At 48.6% G+C, this 12,098-nt stretch overlaps 1 protein-coding gene across 1 annotated transcript in view; it reads right to left on the bottom strand.

The window, feature by feature from the left end:
• Nucleotides 1–12,098, bottom strand: part of LOC147886916 (uncharacterized) — a 379,240-nt gene that overhangs the window by 251,236 nt on the left and 115,906 nt on the right. The window contains exon 7 of the mRNA XM_087394075.1: nt 1,267–1,333. Within this exon, the coding sequence (XP_087250201.1) occupies nt 1,267–1,333 (67 nt within the window). The remainder of the gene's footprint in view (nt 1–1,266; nt 1,334–12,098) is intronic.

Raw genomic sequence — 12,098 nt, 5'->3', positions numbered from 1 at the left:
GGCGGAGTGGAAGAGCGGGGCGGAGGGGACGGGGTGTAGCGGAAGGGCAGGGGGGGCGGGGGCGGAAGGGCGGGGTGGGGTGGAAAGGGCGGGGGTGGAGCGGAAGGGCGAAGGGGCGGGAGGGGGCGGGGGTAGTGTGACGAGGGGCGGGGGGGCGAAGCGGGGGGGCGGGGAGGGGCGGAGTGGGCGGCGGGGAGGGTGGAGCGGGGGGGCGAGGGGGGGGGGTGAGACGGAACGGCGAGGGGGGGGTGGGCGTAGCGAGGGGGAGGCGGTGTGAAGCGAGGGTGAGGCGGAGGTGCGTGGGGGTGAGGGCGGAGAGGCAGCGGCGAGGGGGTGAGGCGGAGGTGCGAGGGGGTGAGGCGGAGAGGCAGGGAGTGAAACGGGGGTGAGGCGGAGGTGTGAGGGGGGGGCGGCGGCAGCGGCGAGGTGAGGAGGAGGAGCTAAGGGAGGTAGAGGTGCGGGAGGGGAGGGGGAGGCTCGCAGGAGCTCTGTGCAAGGCTTCACTTGGTCTTAAGAGCTGCAAGTTGAAAATACTGCTCTTCATTATCAACAAGAATAAATCAACTGTCGTAGAAATTCCTCTGGTAGTGATGTAGACGATTACACTCAAGTATGGCACTGTTAGAGCCCTACTAATAATACAGAGATCTTGTAGCAATGTCATGTATGCTTCAACACAAAAATGTATCTTCATCGACTTGTGTTCACGTGCCTGTCATGTCCTGGCATTAATCTGCTATCCCCTTTCATGTGAATTATGCGCATGGAGGTATATATTAGATAAATGTCTTGAGGTTAAACTCAGATTCTCACACAACGTTATAGAATCCTCTCTATCAACTACTCCAAAATCGGGACTGGTAAATGATCACTGTTTGATCTTCTTCAGTGTAGCCATTTTGGTTGAAACAAAAGGGAGTACACTGTCACCATTCAATAACTCTACACTGCTTGCTAGATATACTGAAAAAATCCTTTTTAGCCATGTCCATATTATGGATGGTTTCACGACAGACTTAGAATTGAAAATCTTAATAGAACATCATCGTGTGTAGCTTAATAAAGGAGACGAGATTATCTTGAATTTAAGTCTTTCAGACTCAGTGTTGTGCATTAAAACTGTATGAAAGATTGTAAGTAGTTTAGGTATATGGATATTTAGACGTTCTTTATCATCCAGAGCGGGATGTCTGAGCTCAATCTTTTATGAATCGAAGCACAATCAGAGGTTAAACAGTTCACCACAAAAGTGACATTTTTTCTCACCTCCACCAAAATAATACCATTATCATCATCCTTTTGTCTTGTTTTCTCTATTGATGTTTGCGTGCCCCTACATAACAGTGAAATGATAGATTGGTCAACAACATCTCAGCTTGTCAAAACACCCATTCTCAATAGTATCAGCTGCTCCACAAAGTTTAATTTCTAAATTTAGTATCACAAGAAGAGAAGCTTACGCTTACAATCACTTTCTTAGTATCATGTTAAATTAAAAAATTCCTAGGTTGTTTGCCATTATCCATATCAAGAGTGATAAAAGTCGCACACGTAAAAACTGTGCTACATTTCATTGAGGCCACCTCAATCGCCTGATATTTTCACTATGCCATGTGATTGTGAGGAAAATTTTGGCTCATAAAATTTCATTAATTTTTATCTTTCCCTGTTATCATGGGTCTAAAGACCATCATGCACTAATTCAAGGCTAATGGTATCATAATTCATTCAAAGTAAAGATTTTCATGGTAGAAACACCAAAAATGTAAATTTGTCCCTGCTTCCTTATGATGTCTATTGGAAGTCCTAGCATCAGATATCGATGTCACATTAAGGTTTGGCTACCGCTCTAGCAATTCTTGACCTGCCACTCATGGAAAATCGGGTGCTGTTAGAACTAAATGTCATCTAATGCGTAGCAGAATATGGACTGCCAGTTTTCTGAGCTTGAAGTTAATTGGTGATTTATTGTTGACCTTTATTGCACAATGAATATTTTAGTGAATCACCAAATGTCTATGCTGTAGGGACACTGGGATACTTGCAAACCATACCAAAGAATGTATGGGGTCCTTCTGTGTTTTGAGAATATATCGGCTTATATTACCTGAGCAGGCAGGCCCGTGTGTGAATGCATTACGAGGATTTGAACATGAAACCTGCGAGCTAGGCAACTGCATTGATCAAGGAGAGGCTTCAATTGTTGTCGCGACATTGAAGGGGGCAGAACCTCTTATTCTTTGGATGGGCTAGTCTGAACGGTGATTAATCAAGCTAATGATGGGCTTGGCTCTCTCTGTCTAGATATTATCCTCGGGGGCTTTTTCGACTTGATGTCACTTGGTTGAGTTATGCTCTTTGGATATGTTCCCTCCTCTCCTTACAGACCTAGAAGATCATAGCGAGCATTTCAGGCTAGCATAGCACAAGGCACTTGATGGTTCCCATGTCCAACCTTCTCACACCATGGCCAATATTTGGATAGACATTGTACTCACTTTGATGGTCATATGGTTGAGTATGTAGAGGTCTTCCATGGCCACTTCTGCTAGGAGAACTATTTCCTCAGGGAATCGAGAGGCTCTCCCTTGTTCTTGGAGAACTTTTTCCCTCTACTAGGAGAAGTATTTTCCTTAGGGAGTCGAGAGGCTCTCCCTTGTTCTTGGAAGTCACTACAGGTTTGAGATGGGACTTTCAGCCTCAGCCTTGGATGATTGCCAGGCTTTTGGTTTGAATAGGGATTGAAGCTCTCTAGTTCTTTTCTCATGCTACACATGTAATACTCTTGCATTGAGCACTCTGCTCTTGGGTCTTTTTTCATGCCTAACAGAAGTCTTTTTTATGGACAAAAAATTGGAATCGTCGGTGGAGGCTCTAGATGTGAAGTAATAGAGGTGTCCGCCTGACACGTCCCAGCACTCCTGAAACCTCTGATCTACAAGCAAACACAAGAACACACACAACGTGAGGAAACTGAGCAGGCTGCTCACCACCCAACCATGACATCTACGGGATGTGATCCCGAATCAGGAGATGTCCCCTCCGAGCCACGAGCTGAGCTATTGGCACGAACTCCCAACCAGATCCAAACCAGCCTGGTGTCCCATACCACCAGGTGGCGGTGTGAAGCCTGGGATCTGCTACTGGGCCTTGGGCTACGCTATGATGCAGGCGCGTGTCTGCAACTCAATCCAGGATCAGACCTAGCACCTGGGAACGAAACTTGCTCCCATCAGCTCTCTATGAACTGAACCCCTGGGCCCCTTATATAGACTTGGGCCCCAAGCGCCAAAAATAGCGAAGACCTCTAACTAGTTCGTACCCTTGCCACTCAACCCGAGAATCAAGCCTGCCTAGCTCTAAGCCTCCCCAGGCTACCTGAGCTAGTCTTGTGTACCCAGTACACGTCAGATACCAATCCGTGCACATGACATACTTCCCCTCCTCTAAGAACTCACTCCTGAGTTCGCTAAAAAACCCGGAAATGTTCTTTGGAGATTTTGTAATGTCTCCCATGTTGCATCCTCCTCAACACGATCCTTCCACTTGATCTTGTATTCCGTGATAGTTCTATTTCGAATCTGTCTGTCACGAAATTCAAGAATACACTCAGGTTCGTGTGGAATAAAAATCAAATCTGTAACTTCTATTATCTCGTGAGGAGAAACAAGTTGATCATCCGCACCCAAGACTTCTTTTAGTCTATTGACATGAAAGACTGGATGTACTTTAACATCAGGAGGCAATTCTAGTCGATATGCAACTGGTCCAATTCTTTTAATGACCTTGAACGGACCACAGTATCTGGGGAATAACTTCGGAACCAAACCAGTACTTAGGCTCTTGGATTCCTTGGGAATTCTCAAATATACCATCGTTCCTTCAGAGAAGTCTCTAGGTGAACGATGTCTATTAGCATAAAATCTGTCCCGATCTTGGGCACTTCTAATAGACTCCTTGGCAAACTGCAACATTTCCTGCATGTCTTGCAAGAAGGTCTTTGCAGCATCATTTTGGATTCCCTTTCACCCAACCATAACTGGTGACTTAGGTTGAAACCTGTACATAAGCATAAAAGGACTGTAACCAGTACTCGAATGCTTTGCACTGTTATAAGCAAATTCTATCATAGGTAGATAATCTTCCCATGAAGATTGTCTCTTAGATACATATGCCCGAAGCATATCTTCAACCAATTGGTTAACATTCTCTGTACTGCCATCGGATTGTGCATGATCTGAGGAACTCATACTTAGAGTAGTTTCTAACTTCTCAAAAACAAGTGTCCAAAAGTTAGTTTGTAAACTTTGAGTCCCTGTCACAGACTATGTCAGAGGGTAAACCATACAACTTAAACAAGTGGTCCACAAACTTGTGAGCTAGCTGAACAGCTGAAATAGTTGTTCTAGTAGGTAAGAATGTAGCCATTTTTGTCAGACGGTCGACTATGACCCAAATGGAGTCATGACCCTTGCGCGTTCGAGGCAAACCAATAATAAAATCCATGGAAATACTTTCCCATTTATTACTTGGAATTTGCAATGGCTGTAATAAACCCGCGCTTCTAAGGCGTTCTGCCTTAGTAACCTGGCAAACCCGGCAACCTACTACATAGTTTTCAATAAATGCACGCATCTTAGGCCAATAAAAGGTATGCTTCACAAGAGACAGAGTCCGATGTATACCCGGATGTCCAGCACTAGGAGCATCATGATACTCCCAGAGAATCTTGGATCTAGGTTCCAGAACATCTGGCACACAAATCTTTTCATTCCGGAACAACAAGCCGTTCCTAATCATCCACTGACCTCCTGCCGCCTGTACCGTAGGGGGCACAATCCTTGAGTCCTGGTCAACCATGGAGCTCCCATCCTGGACTCTCTGCCAATAAGAACTGAAATGACTATCAGTTGCGTAAAGCCCTCTCAAGGATTGAAATAGGTCTGAGGATATTTCCGTAAATGACATAGCATTTACAAACTTGACTCGACTTAAGGCATCCGCTACACTGTTCAACAAACCCTTTCGATAACGTATTTCAAAATCAAAATCTTACATTAATTTTGCCCATCTAGCTTTCCGTCCCCTCAATTCAGACCCATCACACACATACTTAATTGACTGATGATCAGTCAATACAAGAAACTTCGAACCATACAAGTAGTGTCTCCAAACCTTAAGGGCATACACTACAGCATAGAGTTCTTTTTCTAGTGTGGGCCAACGATATTGGGTGTCGTCTAGCTTCTTACTCTCAAAAGCTACAGGTCTGCCCTCTTGGAATAGAGCTGCCCCAATCGCAAAATCACTCGCATCAGCCTCTAAAACATAAGGCCGGGTAGGATCGGGTAATGCAAGAACGGGTGCTTCCTTGATAGAAAACTTCAAGGTTTCAAAAGCCTTGTTCAATGCATCATTCCAAGAGATCGGTTGGGTAGACCTGCGTCCACGACCTTTCAATATGTTTGTCAGTGGTGCCGTGATATGTAAATAATCACGCACAGACTTCCGTAGAAATACCGTAGATCCTAGGAAAGAACGAAGTTGTTTCACAGTCTGAGGGATAGGCCATTCTAAAACCTTCTGGATATGATCCAGATCAAATGCTAATACCTTCAGAAGAAATCTTGTGTCCTAAGTAAATGATCTCCTTCATAAAGAAGTCACATTTACTCATCTTGGCATAGAGCTTATGCTGTCTTAGAATAACTAAGACAATCCGGAGGTGTCCAATGTGATCCTCAAGCGTTCGGCTATATACCAAGATGTCATCTAAGAACACTACAACGAATTTGCCCAGAAAATCTCGGAACAAATCGTTCATCATTTGCTAGAAGGTGGCAGGAGCATTGGTCAAACCAAAAGGTAATACAAGAAACTCGTAGTGACCATACCTAGTTCGAAATGCGGTTCTATCTATGTGTTTAGCATAGATACGGATTTGGTGATAACCCGTACGCAAATCAATCTTAGTGAAATACTTCGCTCCGGCCAAACAGTCTATTAGATCATCGGAACGGGGTAGAGGGTATCGATTCTTAATTGTCACTTTATTCAATCGTTTATAATCTATACACATTCTCCATGTAGAATCTTTCTTCTTCCTTAAGAGGACAGGTGCTCCCCAAGGTGATTTACTTGGGCGAATATAGCCCATATTCAGGTAATCCTGTAGCTGTGAAGCTAACTCATCCTCCTCAAGCTGGCTCATCCTATAAGGTGGAACACTAATAGGTTGAGCCCCAGGTACTAAGTCTATGCAATGATCTACTGCCCGTTCTGGAGGTAAACCTTCCGGCAGTTGAGCAGGGAATACATCCTTGAAACCATCTAACAACGTTCTCAATTCACGGTGTTCAAACATACTTAAATCATTATTGTTATTTACAGAGACAACAAATGAAGAAAGCGGAATCAAAACACACTGATAGACATCATAATGAGAAGTGTTTAATATATTCCGAAGCTGCATCGCAGGCATCACAGATACAATAGGTCCTTGAGAAGAGGGAATATTATCACACTGAATACAAAATTGGGTGTCCTTATCCAAAAAAGAAAGGGTATGTTCCTTCCATCCAATCCGAATATCGTGGGTTTTAAACCACTCTATTCCGATTAACAAGTCCACATGCTTTAAGTGCATAACATAGCACGTAAGAGCCCCTGTGTATTCTTGAATCCGGATAGAAAGTGCTTCAATCTTGCGATCCCAAAACTGCTTCCCAGCTGGAAGCTGCACCTCATAGGTGTGATCGCTAGGTATCGTGGACAGCCCCATCTTCTGTACAAATTTGTAATTAACAAAGTTGTGAGAGCTGCCCGGGTCAAAGAGAATGTGAACTCTTTGGTCCCTAACTTCTCCATAAACTCGAAAAAGATCATGGGAACCAAATAACGAAGTATTAAAAGTGCAATTACAAGAAAGTGGGCAGGTAATGACATTTACAGAAATACCTGTCATCGAAACTTGGTTCACTCCCTTGGCTTTGGTACCCGGACCCACTTGGAGCTTCGGTCCCAGCGCTTGCTTTTGGTTCTTGCGCTTAGGACAATCATTCTTAGTGTGGCCCCGCTCCTCGCAAAAGAAGCAACGTCCTTCCTTCTTTAGCTTCAAGGTACGAAGGAAACGGTCACGACCATTCTTCACCTGAGTCAAGTGTTTCTTGAAGGCGTTGTCTATAGACTTCGTCTCCCCGATACCAGTGGTAGATTGGAAGAACTTCCGTTTGTTCTTCCCACTTGTGTTGGAAACTGTGGTTCCCTTTGCATTGGCCATGGTATCATCATAAATACGCACGTAATTCATGGCCTCTTGCAACGTGGTACACTTGTTGTTCTTGATCTGCAACTTGTACGAGTCAGGCAAACCATCCACAAAGAAACCTAACAAGGTCACAGGATCCATCTTTGTAGCTCTGGTCTGCAAATCCCGAAACCTCTGAAGATAAACCTCAAAAGTCAAGTTCAGCTTGGACATATCGAGAGCTTTGAGCTTGCCTACGATATCATAATCGTCCTCCTTCTTCAGAAACTCCTTCCTGAAGACCCCTTTGAAATCTATCCATGTTGCAGGCTTGGGTCGGAGTTCCTTCCACCACAACAAAGCCTTTCCTGACATGAACCCAGCTGCAAGCTGTATTTTCTTGTCATCTGGGTACGGGTGAAACTGGAAGTGTACTTGCCACTTGTGCAACCAAGTGTCAACAACCTCCTTGGTATGAGACTTCTGATCTCCGGGAAAAGGATCTAGAGTGATGTTCGGACCTAACACTGAAGCCATGGCATCCACATGCGTGAGCGCCTGAACAATGCTAGTCAAAAGTGTGAGGGTAGTCTGAATCCCTTGGAGTTGCTGTGTCAACCCCGTTTGATTCGCATTAACTTGCTCAAACTTTCCATCAAGAGTAGTGGTGAATTCACTGAAGGCTTTCTTTGTAATTAGATCGTCGTAAAGACCCTGGTCTTCCTCCGCAGGGTAGTCCAAATCCTGGTCACCCATCGCAAACTTAGGATTTACAGAATCAGCCATGTCTGAAATCTGATCTGAAAAGAGTAGTGAACTGAGAGAAGTGACTGGTGGAATCGAAGCTTGAAGGAGAGTGGAGCAGAGAGAAAAACTGTCCCAAGAGGAGGTGACGGAAGAAGAGAAGCTGGCCGAAAAGAAGGTACTGTAAGCTGACGATCAGCCTGAGTAGGTGAACCCGAATTCTCCCTGTTGGTTCCGCTGCAGGCTGTACTGTACGGAAATCTGCTGCAGCTGTAGCCGTACCTAGGTGACGAAATTCTGGTAGAGGTGTGGAGAGGTCTTCTGGCGCACTCTAGCATAGGCTGTGGCTGAGCTTATGATCTCGCCAGGCTATAAAGGAGACGGTGCAGCTATTCTAGAAAGCTATGCTTTCTAGAAAAGCCCACCCTCCCAAACTTGGAGGGTTGATGCTTTTTTTAGCATGCACACCCTCCCAAACTTGGAGGGTCGATGCTTTTCTCGCCCCACTCTCCCAACTTGGAGGGTGGTGCTTTTCTCGCATCAGCCTCCCCGAGCAGCCTGGCCGCATCCTGCTCCAGCCTATGGCGCACCTCCCTGCCTGGCCGAATCACGCTCCAGCCTATGGCGTACCACTCAGCCTCACCTACCTGCGTCACAAACCTCTGCGCAGCCCCGACCAAAGCACAGGATCCCTCCGCCTACCAAACAGCTCCTCTCACACCTCTCCTCCAATCATCTCCACTCTCTCCTAGCTACACCTCACACCCTCTCTCACTTGAATCCTTCAGCAATCTCGAATTCATCACTCACTCTCTTCTTCCTACCTTTTCCCTAAATCCTGACCACTTCCCATAACCGATGAACCAAACAAGAACTGCAGCACAAATTTCGAAATTAGGGCATACCTGGAGGAACAAATTGTCCAAAATTCTTGGAACAAAAGTTCCTACCTCAGGAGCTGGCTCTGATACCAACTGACACGTCCCAACACTCCTGAAACCTCTGATCTACAAGCAAACACAAGAACACATACAACATGAGGAAACTGAGCAGGCTGCTCACCACCCAACCATGACATCTACGGGATGTGATCCCAAATCAGGAGATGTCCCCTCCGAGCCACGAGCTGAGCTACTGGCACAAACTCCCAACTAGATCCAAACCAGCCTGGTGTCCCATACCACCAGGTGGCGCTGTGAAGCATGGGATCTGCTACTGGGCCTTGGGCTACGCTATGATGCAGGCGCGCGTCCGCGACTCAATCCAGGATCAGACCTAGCACCTGGGAACAAAACTTGCTCCCATCGGCTCTCTATGAACTGAACCCGTGGGCCCCTTATATAGACTTGGGCCCCAAGCGCCAAAAATAGCAAAGGCCTCTAATTGGTTCGTACCCTTGCCACTCAACCTGAGAATCAAGCCTGCCTAGCTCTAAGCCTCCCCAGGCTACCTGAGCTAGTCTTGTGTACCCAGTACACTTCAGATACCAATCCGTGCACATGACACCACCTATGTGTGGTCATCATCAGATCATGATGGCATGTCCATGGGAAGCACTCAGTCCCACTTGTCATTCACTTGGGACAATCCTCTTCATGTTGTCTAGAGTCCTTTGGGCCTTCCGTCTGAGGTGGACTTATGGAGGCACCTAGCCATTATTTTATCACCAAGAGTTGTCATCTTGCTTTGCACCACTCCTTATGACTTCGCCTCTCTCTTTCATTCCACTTTTTGTGACACCATGTGCAAAAGAAGGGGGGGACACAACTGCACACGTGGACCACATCTTGCCCCTTTGTTACATCAACGACAAGCAGCCCTTGGACGATTATAGCAGGTCATCTTCCCTCTTCACATCGATCTCACCCACCTCTCCTTGCTTCCACCAGATTTTCAATTCCACCCGCTCCTCCGCTTCTCTAACCTTCTTCCTGAAGCACCTCTCCTCCTATAGTACCTCCAATACCTTATGCCGTCCGTACCTCCCTCTCTCTCCCACTAGCCCCACCTCCGCTCAGCCTCTCTCTCTCTCTCTCCCTCTCTCTCTCTCTCTCTCTCTCTTAGGTGCCTCAACCCTCACCCGCTCAGCCTCTCCGCCTCAGCCCCCCCCTCACCCGCTCAGCCCCTCTGCTCAGCCTCTCCGCCTCAGCCTCGCCGCCTCAGCCTCTCCGCCTCAGCTCTCACCCGCTCCGCTCAGCCTCTCCGCCTCAGCCCTCACCCGCTCAGCCTCTCTCTCTCTCAGCCCCTCTACTCAGCCTCTCCGCCTCAGCCTCTCCGCCTCAGCCCTCACCCGCCTCCGCTCAGCCTCTCCGCCTCAGCCCTCACCCGCTCAGCCTCTCTCTCTCTCAGCCCCTCTGCTCCGCCTCAGCCTCTCCGCCTCAGCCCTCACCCGCTCAGCCTCTCTCTCTCAGCCCCTCCGCTCAGCCTCCCCTCCACTCAGCCTCTCCGCCTCAACCACCCCTCAGCCTCTCTCTCTCTCTCTCTTTCTCTCTCTCTCTCTCTCTCTCTCTCTCTCTCTCTCTCTCTCTCACCGTATCTTCCTTCGGCAGACTGTGGCTCTCCCTCTCTCTCTCTCTCTCTCTCTCTCTCTCTCTCTCTCTCACCCGCTCAGCCTCCCTCACCCGCTCAGCCTCTCCCGCTCACCCCTCGCTCAGCCCCCGCTCAGCCCCCCGCTCACCCGCTCAGCCCCCCCGCTCACCCCTCGCTCAGCCTCTCCCGCTCACCCCTCGCTCAGCCCCCGCTGCTTTTCTCTCTTTCTTTTCGTCTCTCTCTCTCCGTCCCTCCCCCGCTCAGCCCCCCGCTCAGCCCCTCCCTCACCCGCTCAGCCCCCCCGCTCACCCCTCGCTCAGCCTCCCTCACCCGCTCAGCCTCTCCCTCACCCGCTCAGCCCCTCCTCTCACCCCTTGCACCCCTCCTCTCACCCCTCCGCTGCCCCCCTGCTCACCCCTTGGAACCCCCCCCCTTCACCCCTCCGCTCAGCCCCCGCAGCCCCCCCGCTCACCCCCCTCCCTAAACCCTCCCGCTCACCCCCTCGGTCAATCCCCCCACCCACCCCCCCGTGCCCCTCCTCTCACCCCCCCGCCCCCCCTCGCACTTGCAGCCCCGACCCCCCCCGGCCCGCCCCACCCCCACCCCTTTTTTTTAAAAAAAAATTGTAATAAAAACTTTTCTTTTTTAATTTTAAATCTCTCTTCTCTTTGTCTCTCTCTCTCTCTCTCTCTCTCATCGCACATTGGCAGCGCTCGCCATCTCCCGCTTTTCAATGTTGCCAGTTTCCCGTAATTAAACATGGCCGACACCGTCGAGCATGTTACAGAAGCAGCAACAGCAGCAACATCAATGGCCGCCACGACCGATATGCTGCACTATAGTAGAAGAGGACTTGCATCTTCTTCAAAGGACAGCGCAGTGCCTGCACTTGCCGCACTCCCAGTCGCAGGTACACCGGTTTCAGCTCCACTATCTCATCTTCCGCCCAGCGCAATGCCCGCACTTGCCGCACTCCCAGTCGCAGGTACATCGGTTTCAGCTCCATTATCTCATCTTCCGCCCATAGCTACTTTGTACCCGCAGTTTTTTTCACCCCTCCCCTCTCAGGCTCCTTCTTCTCCTACCCCTTCTCCACCCTTTTTGCTCCCCCTCTCACAGCCCTCTGTCACCTCTTCCCCCCCTTTGTTGCCTATTTTACCTACTTTGCCAGAGGCTCCCTCCTCCTCATCCTCTCTACAGACTTTACCCATCCCCTCCTCTCCATCCCCGGTACCCGCTTTCTCTCCCCCTTTCCAGCCTTCTCCTTCATCCCCGCTACCCACCTTACCGGTTTCCCCCCTTTCTCCCTTTCTTTCTCCTTCCATGCCTTGTGCTGTTTGTCCTTGCCGCCACATCCTACCAGAGCTTCAGCACTTTGAGACCCACCTCCGAGCTGCCCTTCAGATGCTTCACCGGAAGGACGAGACCATTTCTCTACTTACAGCTCAGGTTGCATCTCTTGCTGATCGAGTGACACAGCAGGATCGGGAGATCTTGTCTATTAGGACAGATCTTCAGGTCTTACAGGCGACTCATAGGACTCTTGCTGGAGAGATTCATGGACACACAGAGCGAGTGC

This window comes from Dipteris shenzhenensis, chromosome 23, assembly GCF_047967505.1.
Source record: "Dipteris shenzhenensis isolate YYH24624 ecotype China chromosome 23, Dip_SZ_1.0, whole genome shotgun sequence".
Classification (NCBI taxonomy): Eukaryota; Viridiplantae; Streptophyta; class Polypodiopsida; order Gleicheniales; family Dipteridaceae; genus Dipteris; species Dipteris shenzhenensis.
Note: the sequence above shows the minus strand (reverse complement) of the source record. Positions and strands in the feature narration are given on the sequence as shown.